A 24794-nucleotide genomic window follows, 5' to 3' on the forward strand; every position below is an offset into this window, starting at 1 on the left:
GGGCACTACTGTGGGAAGCTGCACACACTGTAGTATTGCCCTTGCCTGTGGCTGTGAGAAGACTTAGGGTTTTGCTAAAAGCACCAACTAGAAAAAAAACAAAACAAAACACCCACCTCGTCTAGGATTAGTTGGCTGTAGAAAGCACCAGTCCTCTCACCTGTACTCCCTCTTCAGTAGCTCCAGTGGGACCAATTTCTCACTTTTTAGTTGTGTTGCAGACAAAATACGGCTGGAGCCACACTAACTCTTTTAAAAAAATCCCAAACAAACAACTTGGTATTTAGTGACACAGATCTTTCAGCATCTGGTGTCACATGCTTATAGATGGGGTCTACACTCCAATGCATCAGTAGAGGTAACACCCTTTGAATCCACTTCCAAGAAAAATCCTTCCCTCAGTACTCCAGGAGCCTGATTTCCTAGTGTAATTTGATGTCTAACACAGATGATACAAACAATCTCTTTCAGCATCCTCCCCTGCTCCAAGTACCTAAAAATAAGCTTCTTCAATAGACTACAGGGATTTACTTGAGAGGAATTCTTAATTTTTAAAACGTTTACCAAGGTCTAACTGGAGTCACTTGCTCAGCAGAATGGGCTGAAATCTCACTTTACCATTTCAGTTTAGCCTGTAACAAAAGGTAGCAAAGCCTGGCCTAAGTATTCAATCAGGTTTTAACATCTTATTCTGAACTGCAGATTACTGTTTCTAAGCTATAGCATTCTGCGCTTTTTGTCCTACACTTCAACATCTGTGAAGTTTCCAGGTTCTTTCAGGTATGTACAACCCCTGGGGCAAAGAAAAGGAAGAGGCCTAACTCATTAAGCAGCTAAGTTACTTTCAACGCTGTGAAGAGGGCAACACACCAGAAGTACTGAAAACAGCTAAACCCAACAAGTCAGGAGATACCAGTAAAGTGAACTTTATTTTAAAGCTCATTAAAAAGCTTCACAATAACACTAACAGAATCAGTATTTCCTTCATTTTATGTACCCCACATGAAAAATGTATTGTTTAGCAAGAGATGAAACGTAAGCGTTTCTGCATGCTACTAACACATTTCACCATCTTATTATCTGCTAAATGCTTTAGACTGCAATAATCAAAAACCTTGGAACAGTAGGATTTCTTCTGGAAAGTCCTTATGAACGGGACAGACACTGGCTTTTTATTGACATACCCAATTAGATGTCCAGACAAAAGAAAACTACCTTGGCATCTACAAATGCCTACGAAGGTTTCGATTACCACCTTTTGAAGGAGCAGTATATTTCAGAGCAAGGGCTTCTTTTCATCTTCAGTGATGCAAATGGTTAAATACTGCACAGAAGCTTAGTATGAACTCACAATTCCACAGGAATCTGAAAGTTACCAAGGCAATTTTCCTTTTAGGATAGTCATGACCAACACTATTACTACTAATCTTCCTCCCATGATACAACATATCCTGGACAAGTTTTAGGAAAAAAAAATATAAATAGGTCCCAAAACAATGCATTCCCACCCACCCATCACATACAACGGCAAAAATATCTTCTGTCATGGGGTGAAATAACTTTCTGCAATTGCAGTGGCTCAGTCCAAGTCCATGCTAATGGTGTTTTGATCACTTGGATGACATTCACCATTTTGTTGGGGCATTTCAGAATTCTTGTCATCTTCTCCCATGTCTTCAGTTTTATAATCACTCCGTTCATTTAATGGGGTTTCTTCCTTAGGAGAGTCAACTTTTGGTTTTGGTTGTGTCACAACAGGCTCACAGACATTGTTTAACTCCTAAAAGAAATTGAAAAGATGTGCTCAGAATATATATTAAAGACTCAGCAGCTTCACTAGTGTGAAGAGTCCTGTGCCCAAAAGACTGTTTGAAAGCTTGCTTCTGCATTTGTTTCCAAAGTCCAAACAGAAAAGTACTTACTGTACCAAAATAAATTAACTGGCCTGCTTTCTGAAGTCCTGTGGGCAAAGTTCTTCAACTTAAAGGTGTGGATTTCACATGGGTTTTTTTCAAGACTACTTTGTGCCTACCAGTAACTGAAAAATAACCTGATATTTTAAGTGACTGAAAGACATGAAATGTCAATAAACTCCACAGAATTGTATACAGTGTAGTACAGCTCTTCTGCTTTCTACTGAATCTCTTCTGTCCACACTTTCCAACTACCTTTTAAGAACACTGAAGCAGTAAGATGAAATTGGGGGAGAGGGAGGGAGACAGATACCAGTCTAGCTTTAGCACCAGCCTCTAAAATTGGTTTCTTATGGTACTTACCTGTAGCTTTGCCTTAATTTCACTTGAATGCACAGCCGGATCCTGATCTAAGCTCTTCTTTGCCTGTGCACTCACAGCATTGTTCATCCACTCTACCACTTCACTAACACACTTCTCTACTTTCATCATTTCCATTTCATCGATATGGATGTATTTCTCATCCTGCCCAAATACAAACATTTTGTATTAGTTAATAATGACAAGTTTGCACCGTTGTTATGCCAACAAGACTCTCCCAATTATTTACAGCTTCTAATCTTTACTGATTTTCAAAATAAACAGAAGTTGGCAACAAGCCAGACCTGTTACAGCAAGAGAAAACAAGAAATACAGATGTCAAAATAAAGCTTCCTTTACCCAATAATCCACCAAGAAACCTAGTTCACACAGGGAATAGAGACTTCACAAACAGGTCACACAATAAAATGTAACATTCTTAACAGGGCTGATAAAAAAAAGCATCCCCCCCTCCTGGAGAGTCATACATGGGCCCAAGGTAGTTTAGACAGTGTGATTCTGCTGTACACAGAAAGGGAAAGGATCAGAGTTGTCCAACTTTAGGAGCATTTCCTACAATGCTGCAGTTACACAATGAACTGATAGCAGGAGAATGACCTACCCAGCAACACGACCTACGATTTCAGTTAAGAACTCTAAATATGGATTCAAGTCTTAAATACACTATTTTCAATGATGCTAGTTATTACAAGACTGTGTAATACTACTGAATGACTGGACTTAATAACGACAATCTTGTAATCTATAGCTGTGAGGACACAATTGTTTGACGCAAGTCTCAACCTCAAACTGAGTTAGATTGAGTGTTGCGAGCTGCCCTATTAAAATTCATTAAGTTGAAAGTCAAGGAATAAATTTTCAAAGGCAAGAATGCTTATCAAGAAAGTAACCTTCAAATACCAGTGGCAAAAAACCCCCAAACATCCTTATATAATGAAGCTGGATGTTTTAGTTTATCCTGAGTAGCTTTTACACTAATGCTTCTCACCATGGCACAGTTCTTGTTCCCAAAAAAACTAGAAGAGCACACTTCTAAAAAAGTCAGATCAGCTTTTAAAAGATCAAGAATCAGACCACAGTCTAACCCTCACTCTCTATAAGAACATTCTTTTTGGCCTGAAAACATCCAGAAGTATCAAGCAACTGAAGGTATGACACACTGTGCGAGATTTTTTTTTTTTTTTGAGTGCTGGGAAACATTTTCTGTGTTACATTCGCAACCTATAATAGTAGATTGCAGCTCATCTGAGAGTGAATTTGAAGCCTCTGCCAGCTGGTGAGCCTCAGTGAAACACCATGTGGTAAAAAGAAAGGTACTTTGAGGCCACTTACTTTATTCCTGAATTCCCCAGCTATTGTAGCATAATACTGGAGCCTGTGTCCCAATTCTTCTAACAGCTTTGGTCGTTCTTCTGCTTCTTGATAGCGCATTTCAATTGGAGTACCTAATTTCTAGAAAAAGCAATTTCTATGTGTTATGCAATTCATTAACATTAACATTTTATGTGATATTTTGGATAATTTGCATTTTGGGCATACTAACAGACCTACCTTTAAATCCTCTAATTTGTCTACATAGACCTGCTTAGCTTCATCCTCACCCTCTTCATACAGCCAGCCTTCTGTCTCTGTTAGGAGTGCAGAGAATCCCTGCAGATCCTATGTGTCAACAGAATTCAACAAGTCAAACATCAAAATATGCACCAATTGACTGTGTTTGTTTGTCTTGCAGTAACAGCACAGCGGTAAGTATACATATTAATTCTTAACCTCCTACATGAAAAATTACATTTCTACTGCAGCTTTTGCCTAATTAAGTCGCTTAAACCACACCAGCTCCAGAACTGAGAAACACACATCTATAACATAGGTAGCATTTATAGCCTTTTGACCTTAACTAGGCCAATGCTTGGGGTGTGGCTTCAATTCATGGTTTTTGTTATGGATACAGCAACACAGCTTCCCCTTCTAGTCACCAACTATATTTGGAAACAAAACTTTACTCTATTTGCAAGAAAACTTTTTTCAGGGATATGTACTATTTGCTAAGCCTAAACCTAATTCTGGATCAGTCCCAGCCATCATTCAAACGAGTTACTGTTTTCAGCTGTTTCCAGGGTGGCTATGAGAAAGCTTGACCAAGGAATACAAAAATAGGTATTTGTTACCTGTATTTTCAGAGAAGCTTCTGAAACCATAACCTACCTTTTCGCAAACAAACTTCTCATATGGTCCAGACAACTTGTCCCTGAACTCATACACATATTCCTCCACTGCATTCTTTGCATCATTTCTTTCCTTCTCCAGTTTATCTTGCATAATCATCTTTCCCTGTATAACCACAGGAAATATTTTAATTAAAAACTACCTATGTTCAAACAACATTCTACAAAGCACAGCTCCCAAAAAACACAGCAGTCTCCCGGAAGCCTTGGCTTATGAAACTGTTGGAATTCTCACTGCTATGCTGTGGACTCACCTAAAGAAATGGGTTGCACTTCTGTAGATTACAACAGCTTGAAGTAATCTGAGATGTCATTCCATGGATCAGTGCTCTGATACTATTGCTATAAACAACATTTCAATCTTTCCAATTAATGTATCAGTTATGTGTTAAAGCTGGACTGGATATTAGCTCACTGCAAATTATTCAAGTCCACACTCTAGAGTTACAGTAAAAGATCAGAGGTTGCCTTAAAAAGCAGTTAAATGGTTAATAACTGCAATCAAGAAAGCAGTCGAAACCACACTAACTCACCTCTGTTTCAATATACATATTGAGAAGATCTTTTCCTAACTGCCAAACCAAGTTAGCTTCAATAGGTAGTTCCACATTCTTCACTTTTATCTTGGGTTTTTTAGCTTCTGGGGGCTGATCACCTTTCTTCTCATTTGTCTGAGTTGGAGAGAAGAAAATACGATAATTTTCCCAACTTCCATCTCATGAAGTAGCACTATGATGAAAGAAATATTCACAGGAAGAACATGCAGAGATTTTCTGTGTTCTTTCAGAATCTTCAAAGTATACTTGTGAGGCACTTTCCTTTTGGGTAATCCACCTCCTATCCTAGTCTCCTTACAGTCCATTTCATGAACAGTAAGTACTGAGCTATAGGAAGGACACTTCTCAGATATATGGTGTATTTGCATCTATCTGTAGCTTAGCACTTTACTAGCAATGCTGACAGTGGTAAGATTTTTAACCTAAAACATTTTTCATCTTATACAGATGAAAGAGCAAACTACTAGTAATATCATGCAGGTGTATGTTTTTCACACAGATTATTTCCTTTCAGGTATATGATTTCCTGATCCCTGCTTCTCTCAAAGGCCAAGCTTATTGAGACTGCTAACAGCTGTCTGCAACCCAAACAAATCAGCTCTACAACACTACACAAAGCCAGGGAAGTGGTAGAGAGACTTCTTGTAGGAATTCTGCAAACTCTGTATGAAAATTATCATGAGATACATACGTTATTTTTCACAACAGAAAAGGTATAAAAATGAAAAAGGTTCTGAGCACCAAGCTCCTTACTTTTTCCTGGAATATGTTACCATTTTAACAGCCACCATTACAGACCATAACATTTTCAACAGAGTTAAAGTGTCACTCACTTTCTTGACATCTGGGATTTTGTTTTCTTCAGAGGGAGGTTCTGATGAAGGGGGAGACTGTGACGTTTGCTGACCATCAGTTTGTACCTGGGGCTGTGTTCCAGCCTCACTGTTCTCTTGCTGGATATTTTTCTGAAATGAAAGCCCAGGCACAAAGGATGTAGAAGGCATGTGCACTTGTATTTAATACAAGTTATAGGGCACTTCACTTCTGACACACGTACTGTACAAAGTGCCCTACAAAGCATTCTGTGCACACGCAGAAACACACACGCTTTAACTAGGAGATATACACTAGGTGCAAGCTCAGAAGGACTTAGTGAAAATGCCACAGTGCCAGGCTTGCAGCACAATACTTGTGTGCGTGTGTGCACATGCTACCACTTTCTCTTACAGAAAGTAGCTTTTAATGTATTGAGCATAGCTTGTAAGTTTTTTGCCCCCCTCAGAAAACTATTAAAACACCAAGTACGCAATAGCAATGCTGCATTATTCCCCAGTGTTCCAGAAAACGATCCAGCTTCCACTTTCATAAAAAGTTGCCAAAAACTTTACAGTAAACACAAAGAATTACACACAAATTCTTTTAACACAGAGAGCATGGATGACTAATAATCCAAACCAAGTTTTCCTATTTGTAACAGTCTGATAACTGTAGCAGCTGTAAGCAACCTCACCCTCAAGCAACCCACCCACTATTTAGCACTTCGTCCAATAATTGATCTTCAAATCCACACACTTTCAAGATGGCAAAAATTTTCTCCTGTTCTTATAAAGACACTATTTCCCAACACCTATGCACATCTCAAAATTAACCTGATTTTGCTTCCTTCAAAAAAGGTATTTTTCTTCCAGAGTATGCAACAGCAAAACACACTTTCACCAATAAGGACACTCACGCACAAGAAAGGTCAACCTACATCACTTGAGTTTTCAACAGGCCTCTGGTCCTGAGATTCCACTTCAGTCTCAACACCAACATCTTCATTCTCTTCACTTTTAACTGGTTCTACCATGGACGCAGTGGACACACTGAAAATGCCATGAGTATTGACACGGACTTTCACTTTGACTTTAGACTTCTCTCCATCTTTCTGGGCTGCCACATTCTGGATAACATACCTACCTAAAAACAAAAGAATCAATACTCACACAAGGGAATTAAATAGCTAATGTAACAGAGCCAGGAAGACATCCCCCTTTTTCACAGAGGACACATTTTCTAAATATTTGATGAAGGCTCTCCATGGTCTCCAAAATGAAACTAATACTACAAAAAAAAAACAGCTAACACCAAACCTAACAGTATGCTGCTTTTCAGCTGATTTTACCTTACAAATCAAAAGAGAGAACATTTATTTTCATCATCTAGGGTAGGTTCTCCTATCACTAATAACATAGTAAATACAAGTAAAAGCTCACTCCCCCTTACTTGTGCTATCTGTGATGCTATAGTAGGATGAAAGAAAACTACACAAAGATTTAGTCTAATGCCATCGTTAAGTGGTATGTCTCTTTAATACAAGTTACTGCCTAACATAGAAACAGTATTTCTAGACGTGTTCTTTTCGGCTCCTAACATTCATCTAAGTCCCCATTACCTTTCACTCTAGGGCAGAATATAATGGTTTTGTAACTCCTGTAACACTTGAAACAAGCATTGTGAAACTAAGAAACAGACAACTAGTAAAAGACATTAAATGAAGAATCAGATCTCCTTGACATTAAGAGCAGACGTTTTTCCTGCCTACTACATGGTGTATGTATATCACCAAAACAGTGACCTAGAGATTACGATGCTTGTACAACTGCAAAGTACAAGTTCACTAATTTCATCACAGGCTGGATATACACGTGCTCGCACACACCACTATCAATAGATCTAAACTACAAGCATACAAGCTTTTACCTGCTTGCTTTACAGGCTAAAGGATATAATTCCCCCCTCTTGTAAATCCAGTAATACTGGAGTTGTGACCTGTCCTCCCTTTTGGCAGTTTCATCAGAACTACTGACTCACCCATTAGGACTACTTAACTCTGTTCTCAGCACAGAGTTAATCAGCGAGGGAGCTGAAACCAGTCTGATTTTCAGTTCTGTTCTTACCAGTCTGCAGAACAGTGGTTAAACATCTCGTTTGTTAAAGCCACAAACTGAACACTCACAAATCCCACTATCAGTCTTTATGGTAAGAGTTAACATGAAAGGAAGCCTGCTGTTTCTGCAACTACAAAATATTGTGCAAATATGGCATTTGAACTTTGTGACTCAGTGAAACAACCACATACTCTGCTTCAATGCAAAGAAAATAACTGATGTTTCCCTGTTAGGATAATGGTTTTTGTTAACTGTAGTGCATTAGGTATTAGCTGAAATACTGGTAAATCAAATGGAGATGTTTCTGCTCTGTATGCTCTCCCACTCATTTTAAGAATATTTATAAAGCTTATTTTTAACACTACAATTCTAGCAATAGTGTATTTTAAGTGCATTGTTAACCAACAGGACAGCTGTGTTGTCAAACATTTAACCAAGATCTGTCATTTCTTCTACCACTCAAAAAAAAAAAACCAGTTGAGCTTTCTAACAAAACCAAGCAGTTACTTGACAACTAGTAATAGCTTTCATTGTAATTCTACATGCATATATACAGCATTTAATCGCATGCTTAGAACTCAAGAGCAATTATTGGCTTGTTTTTACCATCACAACATTTATTCTAACTAACTACATTGCAAACTCTTTGTGTCAACGCTGTCAATGCTGTAATTTGTCAATAAAGATGGAAGAGCTGCTTATAAATGTTACCTAGACAGTTCAAATCAATACCGTAGTCTTGTAGCCACCACTATTTCAGGCTGCCTTAAAACTTATTCAGCATTTTGTCAAACTCAAAGTATAGGAAGAAACAACTAGTTACTCAAGATGTGTTTAAGTTTTTATATGCAGGAGATGCTTTTCAAGTATTCCTAGCTTGCTTTAGTGATAAGCAGAAGAGAAGACTTTAAAAGTTAAAAAGTTATCTTTTGTAGTGATAGTCCCATTATAGTCCTGGGCATTTGGTTATAGTTCCCCCTCATTTCTTCATTGGACTGAAGCAACTTCAGAAGATAGAGAAATAAAAAAATCCAAATTCAGTTACCCATCAAATGGAGGAACTGAAAATTGAGTCCTTCAGACACAAAAACAAATACAGAGATCATACAACCACAGTGTAACACACCACAGTTACAGAACTGCTTTAAGACTGAACAATGGGAGACAACACCATTTCCAGGACAATTACTTACCAATTTTTGACTCAGGGTATGGGACTCCATTAGGATCAGAATAAAAAGCTTCTAACTCAAATGGACCTTTCCTATAGAACGTAAGAACCTTGGAGAAGGGTGCCGCATGATTTCTGCTGAAGACCTCATGAACCCTATAATTAAGAGAAAAAAAACCCTTTGACCTAGGGTCAGAACTCTTCAGAGAAACATCACCCTTCTGAACAACTCAAAGAAAGATACTTCACTACTGTAAGGAAAAAAATTACTGTGTGTACTGTAATAGGAAATTGTCCTATTCCACTAATTTTGAGTCTCAAGCAAATAGGTTTAGATGTAGGTGACAATTCAGTGACAGACTACCAGCAGACCTCCAAAATTTGCTTCCTGCAAAGACATCATTCTAAGCTTGGAATAGCATAATTTAAATCATAATTTGCACTCTTCCTCAGTCTCAAAAGGCTAATTATAGCCCTGTTAATTCCTTACTCATTTACTTTCTACAGCTCAGTTGAGAACTCTGACACCAAATTATTATTCATTCCTTAATATGGCAGAAAGACAACCACCTTGACTTTAATTTCTTCCTCTAGGGTCTGTCTGCTCTTACGCCAGTCTGATTCTAATTTCCAACAAAGTTCTATCTCCCAACTATGGATGGATCTCATCTAATAACCTAAACATGAGAAATTAAAGAGCTTCACCTAGAATGTGAACCCACAGGTTGCTCTCAGAAGCATGTGGCAGAACAATTACATTCTGCATCTCCACAGAAGACGGACAAAAAACCAAGGAAAAGGCTGAACTACAAAGACTATGAGAAAGGTATGAACAGGTCCCTCTAGAACTCTAAACTTCCCAAAAGTTCAGCTCAGACATCTTTACATCCCAGACAGCAACTGCATTTCCCACAGGCATGACATAGTTAGTAGCAGAGGTCAGAGCAAAAAAATTTCTCTTATGAAACCTAAGAATTAAATCCTTGCTTCTGTTTTCAGCCAGACAAATAGCATTCATGTAAGCTCACAATATTTACAGAGTGCATAAAATTAAGAATCCAGACAGGTGTTAGGAACACCTTGAATAAAAAAAATAAGCCAGAAAGGAAAATGGGATCAGGATCCAGTCATTGTTCTGACAAGCAGATAAGGACAATGCAAGACAAGATATTGGCTAGTAGCTCATTCAATCACTGGTTTTTTAATCTTTATTTTTTAGCATACAAGGAGTTATGGTTAAAATTTCAACGCCTGCCTTTACACAATCTCCACTATCAACCCTCTGGTACATGACCTACGGGTTTTCTGCACCAGAATGCCAAAATCCTAATTTAAATGCAGCCAAGAACATTATTCTTGAAGGCCAAAAGCTTCACAAAACTTGAGTTTGAGCTACCTACCCTTCAGTGTCCTCTGCTTCTGTGTTCCACAACAGAGATATTGGGAATGGTGTAGCATCTGTCACAGAGAATTCTCTCACTTTAAAAGCTGGAGAAAGAATTGCACACTAAACAAAAAACAGACACGCATTAAAGCTGGTTAACTTCTCTACTCCACCCACCCCCAAGATAGATAAACACCTTTAAACAAGAAAGAGAACTGATTTTACTAAAACAGAGCTAGGCAAATTGCTTGATTTCTACAGCGTATAGCAAGAAAACAGAAACCTCACACAGAAGTTCGTATACTTTATGGGTTAGCGGGACTTTTGGCCCTATTCCCTGGTAGTGTTCAAGGCCAGGTTGGATGGGGCTTTGAGCAACCTGGTCTGGTGGAAGGTGTCCCTGCTCATGGCAGGGGGGTTGGAACTAGATGGTCTTTAAGGTCCCTTCCAACCCAAACCATTCTGTGATTCTATACCTGAAGAGCACAGCCCCTAGCTATGGCTTCATCTGCATTCAGCGTTGTGCTGACATCCTTGCCAAAGAATTTAGCAATCCTCTCTTTAACAGCAGGAATGCGGGTTGCTCCTCCCACAATCTCTACAGCAGTTACATCTTCCACTTTCAGTTGTGTTTGTTCCATTAATGAAAGCAGAGGCATCTCTATCCTTTGCAGCAGGTCAGCACACAATTCTTCAAATTGTGACCTAAGGAAAGAAATGGAATTAACCAAAAGAATGACTGTCCCATCACCAAGATTTCCTGGTGTTCTTGTCTCCAAACTGATGCTGACCAGGTTTGTTAACTACACTGCAAAGAGACTTAAAGCTAAATGCCTGTGAGTAGGATGAAATGACAACCATAGACAAGGTAGTACATGAACAGCTGCTTACAGATTTTCCTATGCTGCCATCAATGCAGTTAAGTAAGATAAAGGTATTGTTTGGGCAGGTGCTATGTATTTGCCTCTCAGAGGTTACAGATAATACAGAAAACACTGATACTTCCTTTACAATGAAAATCTGTTGCCTAAATACTAGAGGGAAGAAAAACTCCACCACTCTCTCGGCAGCAGTTACAGGACTAACAGTGACTACAAATTAATTCATGCCTGTGAGTGTGTGCAAGAGACACACACAGACTTCATTTACACTCAAGCCATAATCAAGTCATCCCCCATAAGCACTGCTTCTGTCCTCCATTTCTCTGTCAATATCCACTGTACAGTAAGGATGAAAAAGGAACAAAGCTTCAATTGTTGCTATCTTAAAAGCAGTATGGGATTTAAGTTACCTAAAATATGCAGGAGGCTAAATATGCTGCCAACCCCCCTGCGTCTGGTTTGCATGCATCAATCCATGGTTTTAAGAATGTGTCATTCTACAAGAAGAATCCAAGCTTCTTATGCATGCATTATTACACTGAAACATTGCTCAGGTAGCTGAACATTACATTTCGCAGCCTTGGTTACTCTAGCATTACAAAAATGCCAAAGCTACTCAACACTTGCGCTTAATTTTAGCGCAGTAAGTTTCTTTCAAACACAGAAAGAAACACTTGTTTAAGAAATACAGCCACCAAAGCAACTGCCTGTCTTGTACAAAACTCACCTGTTCATTTTTCCAGATACATCAGTATCATTCATGAAACACTCAATATTTAGGGGAATGTCTGTGCTATTTGAACTCATTAGTTTCTTCAGCTTTTCACACTCCTGATACAGACGAAGAAGAGCTCGAACTTTTGCTTTTGGATCCAGTTTGTACTTTGATTTTATTTCTGCACAAAAGTAATCTACTAGCTTTCCATCAAAGTTTCTTCCACCTAGGAAAGGGTCAAATGCTGTGCCAAGTACCTAGTTTGAAAGGATACGATTATTTAGTCTCACACTCAGTAAAAATCAAACTGAATACCAGTCTTACAACATCAGTAAGCCTTTGCTTCCAACAAGGTTGGGGACAAGTCAGCCTATCTTCCCATGCACAGGCTTAAGTACTTCAACCAACCACATCAGCCAAAAATTGCTTTTCACTTCTACAGTAGAAGTTCGACTAAGTAACCAGGTGACAATCCTAAGCAGTCACAATTTTAATTCATACACTTAGATAAAACAAACTAGATGATAGCAGTTGTATTGTACATCTTACAAGCAGGTGTATTGCAAGGAATTCACAGCCTCTTTTTGAAACCATCCTAGTGAAGTGAAGAACACTGATAAAAGTCTTCACCTTTTCACTAATTGCCACTTCCCATGCATTAAATTATTTCAGAATTTTAAAACCAAGGCAGGTTTACAGGCTATTTGATTCTAATGTCTCATAAACCCTTTTATATTCACTTAATCTTACTACCTTTAGTTTACTCTTGTTGAATGCACAGGCTGATACTTGAAATGCAGAATGTCCCATATCAACAAACACAACTATCCGTGGCTTCTCTTCAGGAGCTGGAAGGTCTTGTTTATAAATTCCGTAATTCAGAGCCACTGCAAAACAAGTGTCAGATATTATCAATGCAAACTAGTGAGTCTCCAATCACATGCCATCACACCTCTATGAATATTAAGCTATAGGATCAAAAGCAGCAAGACAAATTCAGGCATACACCTATGCAAGGTCGTACCTACATGGAAGCTTTATTCTATTAATATATGTTGTAGGATCTGAATATCAAAACATCCTTCCTCAGTATATGCTAAGTGTTTAAGCATGTAGAACTCAGAAGCAACAACCCTGTTTGGGGGTCTTCTACTTCAATCTGTTTATTAACAACTCATTATTTTTGCTTCGCATAGTAATTAAAGACACAGAGCATCTTTACAACAAAACCCAAACCCAGTTCTGTATTTAGGAGTACCTCCCAGACATGAACACTCTGAGAATAGTGTAAGTGGTCAGCAGAGGCTGCAAAAGGGAAGAATCTCAGTCTATACAGAATATCAGGCAGGGACAGTTCGTGAAGTGCATCAAAAGTGTAAAATAGAAGCCCGTGGGCATGTAAACACAGGATGACGAAGTCAAAGGACAGAATTTTTGCAGCAGCATTCATTCTGGGTGGATAGCAGTGCCACAGCTAAGCAAGAGGCTGCTGCAGAAATTGAAGATAACTAAAGCCCTACAGAGTCTTGGTTACATGGTTACACAGGAAAGGCTGAGATTTTGCATGAGATAACATGTGCAAGAACGTATATTTGCATATGAAAATTCCAAGATGAAGATAACAGCCAGGATACTAGACAGATTATCAGGTACAAGAATTAGAGCATTAGAGAATGTGGTAAGGAAGGCTGGAAATGCATGCTCTGAAGAGCAATGTTTTATAGTCACTGACATTCTCTCACTTTAAGAGAAAGGGACACCGACTCCCCCTCTCATGTCAAAAGCAGTAGTTCCAGACCATCTGGAAAAAGGACAGCCAAGTTTCCCACTGATCAGAGACCTGAGATTTATGGATTCTGCTGTCTAATAAAGTTCCTCTGCAGCTGGTGCAGCCATCTTTATCTGTGTGGATTCTTCTAAGTCTATAAAAACCCAACACCAGCACTCATTAATCCCTCCCACAAGCAGTCATTAAGAGGTGGTCAATTAAAAACAGAAACTATTTCACAAAATGTATCTGTTACATCCTTGAGATCAAGATGTAACTGAAATTGTGTACTGGTCTATTTGTTCACATACCATTTGTGTTTCTGACCAGACTGAACCCTGCTTCCAATATAAAAATAGAATTATGAACAAAACCTGATAGATCACAGCAGAATTTGCCTTTTGTTAAAAACAAAACAAAAACCCCACACCACCACTATTTTTCTTTTCTGCCCTAATATACCTCAGGACCCCTTCCCCAAAGATATAATCAAAGACTTTTTACATTTAATGTATTAGAAAAACTTGGATAGTACTCATTAGCCTTGCAAGGTAAAGAAAATAAAATTAGAAATGCTATGTGCTACATAGTAAAAAAGAGCTGCTGGTGCTGCTAAGGGGATAAAAGAGCTATCTGCTTTTCTGGGGAGTGTTCATTCCAATGGCAAAACTTCCAAATATCCTTGCTAAAGAGTCCTTAAAAGCTCTCAAGGCTCTTGCATGGCCAAAGACCGGCCTGATGCATTCTGCCAAACAAACAAAACTGAAGTGACAATACCCTCTTTGGCAAGGCCTTTAGTTGACTTATATCACCCCATCACAAGAGGTCATCTCTGAATCAGGTGTGAAGGATTATTTTTGCTTCAATACAGAAAGGGGTTGGAAAGATACTGGTTTTTTGACTGCTAAGGCTGGAAAACACTTCCCCCCCCCCCCCCCCCCCGAGTGCTGAACTAACTTTTTTCCTTTACAGATACAAAGTTTCTTCATAAACATTTTGAAAATGGAATCTGAAGGTTAAAAACAGAGGGTTGGATATTCATACTTCCTCCTCCTCTCTCCAGTCACCCTTGAGATGTACAAGCCCCATAACTCAGAAGAATCCAGGCACATTGAACAAATGTGAGGTCTGCATTTACCCAGCTCAAGAATTCACACTATCACGCATTCTCTGTAGCGCTCTGCTGTATGAACAAAGAACAAAGCTAAAGCTAGATGACAGAAACATGCACCTATGGCTTTTGCAATGATACTGTCAGATTTGCTCTTCATTAGGTGCAAATACTTAGGGTTCAATGTAAAGATCATAACACTTACGAAACTACATTTGCTAGAAATCCTAAACATTACCATGTATATACTCATCTGAAACTGATTCTGGGAAAAACATTTTAACATAACACTCCATCAATGCATATTTAAGACTGCTTTAGTCCTTAAAAAAAAAAAACATTCAAAAGCATGAAACCAGCTGGTGTGCACCAAACATGCTCACATGGAACATTCTCCCAAAGTAAGCTCTTCCCTACTTACCTAAGTAACGTGGGAAGTAGGAACAGAAAAGTAACTGTCTTCTGGTACAGATCTCTACTGCCCAACCCTTCCCGCTGGAAATAAGGGCTAGTTATCATGCCATTTAAAAACATGAAACAAATGCGCTCTCACCAAACACAAACGGAAAAACACAAGACGACAGGGTAAGAATGCTTGTTTTAGGAAAGACAAAAACTCTTGGTTCTGCCAGTGTGTTTTTAGAGTTCTGAATAGATTACCAAAGGAGATTAATTGCCTTTTCGTGTGTGTGCGCACAGTTTAAAACAACTATACTGACAAAAGCCTTGGAAATTACTAAGTGTTGATGCTTAAGCAAGAAACTTCTTTTAAGAGTGCCTAAAGTGCAACTGTACATCATAAAGTTTCTTCCATGAAATCTGGACAGTAAAATAAATGGACAAGTAGTCCAGGCACATGTGGTGACTCCTGAAGAAGTACTCAGAGAGATAACTATCACTAAAGCTTCATTTCTTCTACGCCTTCACACAGAAGACATTATTAAAAGGAAAAACTGTAAATCAAGAGAAGAGCAACAAGTTTTTAGAACATTTATGTCTCATGTCTGGTTTTTCAAGTCAGCCCTGTTTCTCAGAGTGACTAAACGCACCCTCTATCACATCTTTCATTTGCAGAAACTGCTATTTTACCCTACTTACCTGCTGTCATGTCATTCATTAATCTAAGACAATTTAATCCAACAATCTGAGCTGCATCCAGAAGGGACCTCCTTTCAGCATCTGTGAAAAAAGATGGAACCTAAAGGAAACAGGTGAGAATGGGAAGTTATTTCCAGAAAATGAGACATCACACTGTTTATTTTAAAGTATTCATTTAAAATTGTATCTATTCCTCCTCTTTGGGGAAGACGCTTGCTCACTGCAAGTCTTATCATGCAACTACTGTACTGAATTGAGACTTCAAATATTCTATTCAATCAAGCAGGGATGGAATTAAATGAGCATCAGCTAGTTTACATGAGCACACACTAACAAGAAACATATGAAACTGGGTATTATGGAGACAGAGACATAGAATAACCTTAATCAGAATTAGTAGATGTACTCCTGTCCAAGAAAGTAAAGGGGGAAGAAGGAGGAAGTACAGCAACATAACATATGAGAGATGTGAAGAAATACAGGGTAATGAACAAAGAGAATCTATTTTGACCAAAATTAGTTTGGGCAAGAAGTGTAAGGGATTCTGAAGGAATAAGTTGTTGAAAGTGTGCTACAGGTTTCTAGCATTGGCACTGGACACTGACCTCTGATGTCCTCAGGGACAGAAACTACATCATTAGAAGACACTAACTTTACAGGTTATCAGCTGGAGAACAAACTCTTCTAATAACAGAACTAAATATTCCTAGATGCAACATGATACAGGCTTGTTCACAAAGTCATTGAGAACACAGAAGGAGATGTTATTTTATACTCAGGCTTTGCAATGGTATGACTGTTCTTTATCTGAGGTAATTTTCTGTGCAGTCATGAATTGAAAAAAAATTAACTTACTGAGACAATGAACATAAACAGGACCAAAACTAAAGTTTTTAGCTGCCAGAGGACACACTTTGATAAACAAAGGTGTCTTTAACGAGTAATTAGTGTGCTTAGTAATGGAAACAAGCTACAGCAAAAGGGTATATACCTGGTTCCCAGAACCATTCTGGGTCCAAAAGTTCAGTCATCTCCAAGAGAATGAGTACATGAAGTGGGTCAGGGTCTGGAATACGGAAGCAGCCCTTGGATTTCTCTAAGTCAAAAGCTCTAAAGCTAGTTAGGATTAATCCCTTTCTAAGTCCTTATGCAGTGTTCTTTTTCACTCTACACGAATAGAAACAAAATGCCCTCAATAGCTGAAGTTAAAAGACATCATGTTCCTGTGCACTACAATTACTTACAGAAATAACACAGTCTGTTACTGGCTTTTTCAGGTTACTCTCTGCAGTCTCCTTTAATTTAGTCAATAACATAGCTGAAATCTGTTCCACACTGAAGATATGCTCCTCATCCATGTACATGACCTGGATAGAAGAAATCGGTAAAGTAATTCCCTTATTGCAACTCAAGGAAAAATTACTTACATTTGATGGGTTTTGATAGACTGCCCACTAATACTCCAATCATGATAGGCTTAATTATTTCATTATAGAACTTCACTTTACAATTTAATTCCCCAGTTGACTGTCTGCAGAAGCAATAATTCCATTTTCACAGACTTAAAATTAGAACCGTATGAATTCTACAGACGAAAGAAATGGTGAAGAAATGATTTAAAAAGTGACACAAGTTAAAATGTGACTAAAGCTAGACACGGTCACACAGCATTATGCCAAAAAAGTAAAAACACCCATTCATTTTCAAACTGCTGCCAACTGCAAAAAAAAAAATCCAGAATAACTTGCTGACTATTTTCACCTGACATTTTTATGCTTCTGCTCAAATATGTGAAGAGTCTCTGAAAGAAGGAACTGCACAACAGTTCACCTATGCACATAAACCAACTAAAAGCTTAAGATTAAGCTCAGCAAAAAGTTTATTTTTTGCTCTCTTATGAAGAAATTATTCTTGAATCACCATTTTTCTGTGTAATAGAATAAATGACAATGATGAAGCGAAGGAATGTGTTACAATTGATTCTTGAAAACAGCATTTGCCTTTTATTCTCATCATTCCAATTTGGGGAAAAATCAAGCATTTCAGTTTTAATAAAAAAATTGTTCTCTAAACATCCTAGTCTTACTGTTACCTACTGAATTAATTCTTAAAACTTTTTAACCACAGTTAAATAGAAAAAACACTCATTTTTTCTCCAAACAGCCTGAGAACAAAGAAGTACCAAGTACCAAGTTCTCCCAATACTAGACTCTCGCATACAGTAGGACTCCTACATACACTGTAATTAAAGGAAAACTTTAACTTATACCTGAATTTATCTGTTAGCCTCACAAGTCAAACATAAGAAAAAGCATCTCCTCTCTTGTAAAGCTTCCAGTCAGATTTCTTCCTAATGTATAATCTCTTCTGTAATCTATTCATTACCTCAGCCCGATCTATACCCAAGTTTTGAGGCACCAGCTCAAGATATGGAGAAAAGCAGCAAACTAAATCCACAGCCCTAAGCTAGGGTCTTCATTAGTGAAGCAGCCAGCAAAGCTTATGCCAGCAAAGCTTCATTATCAATATTTTTACATACTTCTGTAAACAAGTACAATGTTATTAACTGCACCTATTCTAGGAAGAGCTGACATTCTATCAGCAAACTCCTCAAAATGTATGCAAGAGTCAAACCTGCGATGTGGTACAAACTGCTTTTGACCATCTGTTGCAAGAAACTTATACCAGGCAGTCGACTAAACAGGTTGCTCATTTATTCTAAAAAAAAAAATACTGCTATAAGAGTTCCTACTACTTTATAAGTAATTGGTAACCACATAATTAGACTGTTGCAATGCATTCCACACAAGAGTGACATAAAGGTTAATACTTCGAACTAAAACCATATGACCTTGTAATTATTTTAGCAGTTTTTCTGCTGGGATGTTTGCGCTAGATGTGCAATTGCCCACAGGGAAGCTCTCATTTCAGCAATTACTCACAAACGAACCTTAATTTGATAGTTAACATCCACTACTTAAAGATGAAGCTGTCTATTTATACAAGAGCCCTTCTTTAGCAGAAAGGTTAAAGAACTTTAGGGTAATTAAATGAAACCAGTATTTTCATCACTAGGTGCTGAAATGTAAACTTTTAAGTTTAGGTGTAAAACCTAAAAAGATACACTACAACCTTACCTTTACTCCAACTCCACCATTCTTCATAGGAACCAAATCATAGCTCAACTTTTCTTTTTCCTTCTGAACAAAAGGATCATTGAATGCACGGCCATGGAATCTCTTGAAGTTAGACACTGTGTTGTGGGCATGAGTAATTTGCTGTAAAGAAATACAGGATATTTAGAAATCCACTCTTAATCAACATGCAATGTCCAGTGCTGTTCTGTATGTCCTCCAGCACCAGTCGAGTTTTAAGACAACTGCTCACTTGCTTGTCACATCTGTTTCTATAACACCTGTAATTACTATCTGGTACTTTTTATCAGCTCATTACTGCAGAAGATTGTATGAGTCATGGACATAGATACTTACGGACCATCATCTAAAGACAGGAGCCAGCTTCACAAGTAGTTGCATTGTGGCACTCCAATCCCAGACACCTCACCACCGGCTGTTCACTTTAAACCCCATCACATGAAGTGCAAACAACCGGTTTCCCAGTTACTAAATTTCAAGCTGATAAGTCTCCCCATACATTTCAATACTTTTTTTTTTTTCCCCTGAGCTGCTTTTAAACCACATCATTCCCCTGTTTATATTCACCTAGCAGATGAAACGATACAGTGCATAGACAACAGCAAGAAACATGGGACTCTTGGTAACAATGTCAGCATACAGTATATGCTAAACTACAGTGCAAGCTCCCCACAGAACCAACTGGCCTAGAGAGGCATTCTTTATGAGGAATGCAATACAAGACAACTAGACTGGCCTAAATCTGAGTCAAATGAGTCCTATTCTGTTGCAGAAAAACTATAAAAGTGTGTTGTTCTCTCCAGAATAGATTTAGGAGGGCACCAACAGATTGCATGATAATAACTCAAATGACAAGCATACCAAGGAAGATTTCTAGCATTCACTGCCCTCAAAGAAAAGCACCAGTTTCTTATAGTATGAAAAATTTTCTGTCATGGAATTGAGGAATTTGAGCAACATCTTCTATTAGAAAACTATGCAATTATGACAGTTCACCAGAAAAGCTCGCTGGCAAAGCAGCAGGCCATACCCATACTATTAAACAGTAACTTTTGGAAAGCTCTGTGTGTGGAGATAAAGATGCCACACTCTAACTCCCTACTGGGAATCATCCTTGGTTTACTCTAATCATCAAACAGTACTCAGTATTTATTAGTAAGATCATGAGTTAGTACAGGTCAAAAATCATGCCAGGAACCATTCCAGTACTTTACTGCAATAAAGTATTTAGGTTCCTGTGTCCAAGATGGTTTCCAATGGCTTCTTTTATTTGCATAGCCATAACTTCAGAGTACTTGAATGCTGTGTAATTCACAGCTGTATTGCTGAAGAATGTAGAAGCAAAAATTACTACCATGCAGTGGGCAGAGAAGCACACACACTCTGGTAGCTTTTACAGCCTAATTTAGAATTAACCTCAGAGCCTGTTCTAAGAGAACAATCTTAAGATATTTTTAGAGTAATTGTATGCCATTAGGTCTCTAGCATGTTTTAATATCTTCCTGCTTAGTCACAATTAAGAAAGCTGAGAATTATGGTCTGTTAACCAATATACTGTTCTCATCTCCAGTGCTACCAGACTCATCTAAAGGAAACAGAAATTCTCTGAAACTTTGCTCTAACAGCAGCTCCTCAAGTGTTAAGAGAGCACCCTGAGTATTATGAGCTCTCTCACATTGTTGAAGCCACCACCAGTCAAAAACTGTTGTGTTTTTTTTTTTCTTTTGTGTTTTTTTTTTAAAAAAACAAAGAAACTCATTCGAACCAAAGGGATCATTTTACTTCTTGATTTAAGTAGCTACTACACCCTAGAACTGAAAATATAACTCTCAGTTGTCCATGTCAAGAAACTTTTTTATAAAAAACCATGATTTACACCTCAGATGGTCAGCCAAACTGGACTGCTTACAGCAAGAGAAATAAATGCTCTGAAATCTTTTATCATTTTAAGTATCACACTCTTTTCTTCTAGCAAAAATGTTTAGTTCCAACTGCTAGGACAATCAAGCACAGAAGACTCAATATAGTAACATAAAGGTTAGTTTGAAAGAAATTGAAGTCACAGGTGCTCATCACTGCACATACATGCTTTTAACTGCAATTGAAGAGACAATCTACTTCACTTTCAGCTTCACATTTTCAACAGCATTTACTGGAATAATCTAACAATACTAAAACATTCGAGAGTACACAGAATTTGGATTGCTTGCTGTTTTGAGTAACAACTAATTTCTGCACACTGACAAAGCATACTAGTTTCCAACTTGAAACAGTAGAAGCATTCAAATAGACAAAAGCAAAGCTGAAATGAAATTTAAAGAAAAAACACAAACATATGCATTTACTTTATTAGTCCAAATGTTGACCCGCAGCTGAAAGCGTATGTGTGCCTGTGAACATGTAACCTATTCATACTGCCCTGGCTGTTCAAAATTAAGAGGGGAGCTATTACAGTGTGTGGCGGGGGGAAGTCTCCTTTAGTGCTCTCTCCATGGAAACCCACTGCAGTCCTTTTACTACACGAGATCCGCACAGGCCAGCGGAGGCTGCACGCTTGGTCTGCACCGGCAGCAGTTACGTAACCACCTACAACACAATACCTCAAGATTTATTTAACCATCACATTTAGTTATTCTAAGACTTGTCAGAATTAAGCTTGCCTTCTAAACCGAAAGTACTACTTTAATGAAGAAAAGGTTCAATCTTTCAGAGTACCTCAAGCTAAAAAAAACCAAACCTAAAGACTTACACCCTCAAACACACAGGCATTTACCTTTCAGTGAAACCAAAGGTAGCACCTAAACAGCTTTAAGGATCTAAGCCAAGACTCTCCCTGTGCATCTAGTTTCAAGAAACTATACACAGCATTTAAAATGTTTTCCTTCAAGTGCAAGGAAAAACCTACCCACAACCAGTAGGAAAAGAAACTCTACAACCTTAACTTGTCAGAAAAGGAACATGTTCAACTAAAAAATATTATCATTACTGAAACAGAGTAGTAACGTTCTAGCAAAAACATCTTGCATTTCTCTGAAGGAAGCAGGCAACATAGTGCAGCATTTCTAGAATAAAAGGCTTGACAAGGAAAATGAAGTTGTTTGGTTTTAACTCTCTTTACACCCACTGGTACCCAAGCAGTTTGCACTGGCCGATTTATTGCACAAATGCCAGGAAACAACCCACCTGGTTTTTAGCTGAGACACCAATAGCTCTGTTTTTGGATCCAAAAGAAACCACCGATCTGAAAAGAACAACAGGCTAATTAACTCAGTACGGACAATAAACGTGACAGAGGACTGCCACAGATACATTTTCTATAAATGCAAATAAAACACCACAGTCTTTCCGTTGAAGTGCCATTCTTCCAGCTTGCGGTAAAACGCTACAATAAGACTCTTCCCTATCTTTTAAGTCTTGGCTCGAATCCAGGACTTTTCATAATGGTTTATCCAAACAGTTAAACACGATGATCGCAATTAAGAGCTCACATCCAGACTACATCCTGCTCATCTGCGTTTGGCTGCTCGTAACTTTACAACTACCTCCTGCTTTGAGCCTGAGGCTTCCTACACCGGACCCCAGGCGAAAGGAGAGCTGCTCTGGGGCTGTGGCAAGAGCCCACCCGACCGCAGAGGGACAGAAACGGCGTGCGTGTGATGTCCCCGATTCCCACTCAAACCAGGCTGCCCCGACGCGGGTTCGCCTCGCAGCCGCTGCCGTTCCCAGCCTGCCGCTCCATCCCCCGAAAAGCCTCCCCACCGCGGGCTGCCCTCCCCTTCCAGCTCCGCGCCCCCAGGACCGGCTCGGGGCGGAGGGGACGGGGACACAGAAGCGCTGCCACCCGACCCTACACACACCGCACACCGCCCCCCCCCCCTCGACCCTCCGCACACACCACCCCCCCGCCCCCCCCCACCCCGGGGCCCATGAGGAGGCGGCGAGTGTCGGGGGCCGCGTTGGTCCCACACAGCGGACACCTCCACCCCCATCCCACCCAGCTGGAAGCTTCCAGCACCTTCCGCCGGCCACTGACCGACCCCTGCCTGGCCCCCCCCCCCGTCCACCCCCCACTCACGGTGTGCACCGGTCGCTGAACTCGTTGGCGACGGTCTCGATGCCGCCGGCCCGCGCCACGGCGATGTAGCAGCTCTGGAAGCCCAGGTCAAAGCCCACCACGGCCATGGCCCCGCCGCCAGGGGGAGACCCCGCCCGCCCTGCCCCGGCTCGCTCCCGGCGCTGCGGCCGCCGGCCCCGGTACCGAGCACAGCAGCGGCTCCGTGCGCAGGCGGGAGGGGAGGGGAGAGGAGAGGAGCCGGCACCGCCGCTTTAAATATGACAATGAGACGAAGTTTCCAGAAACTGCGGCAACCACTCACCGGCTCCACGTGCGGCTTCCGCTTCCGCCTTCGGCGGCGTTCTCGAACAATTCCTGCCAATCGGCGGTGCCGGGGCCCGGTGACGCGGGCCGTTCTCATGGCGACGGCGGACGCCGCCGACTCCGCGAGGGGAGGAGGCGGGGCGGGGATGCGCCGGCCGGTGTCAGAGCCGGCGGGGCGGGGGCGGGGCCAGGCGGGAAGGGGCGGGGGGACGGTGTCTCGCTCCCGCCCGCAGGGGGCCGTTAGGCGGCTCCTCCGCGCGGCCGGGAGCGGTCGCTGGAGGCGCCTCCTCCGCGCGGTGCCTCGGTCCTCCGCGCGGTGCCTCGGTCCTCCGCGCGGTGCCTCGGTCCGCCGCCCTCCTGCCCCGGCCCTTCCGCTCCCCGCCTCCCCTCTCCTCCTCGCTTTGGCGCTCCTGAGGGGCGGTGCGGGTCTCCCCCCGCCCGGGGGCTGGCCGGGAGCGGTCGCGGGGCCGTGCGGAGGGCTCTGCTGTTGCTCTCTGACCGAAAAACACACTGTTGGGGGGCGGCTGTGGGGGCGGTGAGGGCTTGTGGAAGTGTCTGCAAATGGCGGTACGGGGCTGCGGCGCCTGCCTTGGCGGCGGCGGCACGGAACGAGCGTGGTGTAGGCGGGGGGGCAGGGCTCCCGCCATGGCGGGCTGGGTGGAGCGGCGCGGAGGGGGCAGGGCCCGCCGGCCACGGAGGGAGCGCGGTGGCGGGGGGGCTGGGTGAGGGAGGGCTGGGGCGGAGGGGGTGTTGGGCGGCGCTCTGCGGTCTGGGTGTGTTAGTCTGTTCTGCTGCTGGAGGAACTTGTGTTTTGCTGAGCCTGTATGTGTGCGAGCGCGGAAGACAGGCGGCTATCTGTGACGGTATCCTTGCCCCTCTAATACACGGGGAAACCCCCCTGTCGAGTCGACTTGTCGCATTGTTACAGGTGTTTCCCCACTGTGCTCTTGGGGCGCTCTCAGGGCTTGCAAAAAGTAAGCACAGACTAAACATATTACTCGTACAGATCACTTGCTGTGCTTAAGAGGACTGTATCTCTGTCCAGTGCCACAACGTGCTATAATATAAATGTCCCGTTGCCTCCTAGCCGTCTAGCTCTAGCTATTCGTTCAGGTCCCCATCCCCTG

The 24794-nt window shown here is 40.8% G+C and overlaps 1 protein-coding gene across 4 annotated transcripts; it reads right to left on the bottom strand.

Moving 5' to 3' along the window:
• Positions 1-902: 902 nt before the first annotated feature.
• HSPH1 (heat shock protein family H (Hsp110) member 1) lies at positions 903-23471 on the bottom strand. 4 transcript variants are annotated; one of them, XM_086481860.1, is made up of 19 exons: positions 23365-23471; positions 22473-22530; positions 19272-19412; positions 17379-17501; positions 16135-16234; positions 12911-13044; positions 12170-12414; positions 11038-11266; positions 10578-10684; positions 9200-9333; positions 6830-7035; positions 5910-6041; positions 5053-5190; positions 4500-4625; positions 3846-3953; positions 3627-3746; positions 2277-2438; positions 1630-1780; positions 903-1365 (listed from the first exon to the last, which is right to left on the bottom strand). In XM_086481860.1, exons 1-19 carry the CDS (start codon positions 23469-23471, stop codon positions 1337-1339), a joined length of 2550 nt encoding a protein of 849 aa, XP_086337986.1. In that variant the 3' UTR covers positions 903-1336. The 4 variants fall into 4 exon arrangements, with proteins under 4 accessions (XP_086337986.1, XP_086337985.1, XP_086337984.1 ...); XM_086481859.1 differs by having other exon boundaries at positions 903-1780; XM_086481858.1 differs by having other exon boundaries at positions 903-1780; positions 5910-6085; positions 6826-7035.
• Between the last annotated feature and the right edge of the window lie 1323 nt (positions 23472-24794).

Source organism: Leptosomus discolor, chromosome 1 (assembly GCF_034619465.1).
Source record: "Leptosomus discolor isolate bLepDis1 chromosome 1, bLepDis1.hap2, whole genome shotgun sequence".
Classification (NCBI taxonomy): Eukaryota; Metazoa; Chordata; class Aves; order Leptosomiformes; family Leptosomidae; genus Leptosomus; species Leptosomus discolor.

Excerpts from the sequence above, each read along its gene's own strand:
- HSPH1 (XM_086481858.1), bottom strand. The coding sequence starts at position 23,471 with ATGGCCGTGGTGGGCTTTGACCTGGGCTTCCAGAGCTGCTACATCGCC. Across the intron at positions 12,415-12,910 it reads TCAACAAGAGTAAACTAAAG|GTACTTGGCACAGCATTTGA; the intron begins GTAGTAAGATTA and ends CTTTCAAACTAG. Across the intron at positions 5,191-5,909 it reads AAATCCCAGATGTCAAGAAA|ACAAATGAGAAGAAAGGTGA; the intron begins GTGAGTGACACT and ends TCTCCAACTCAG.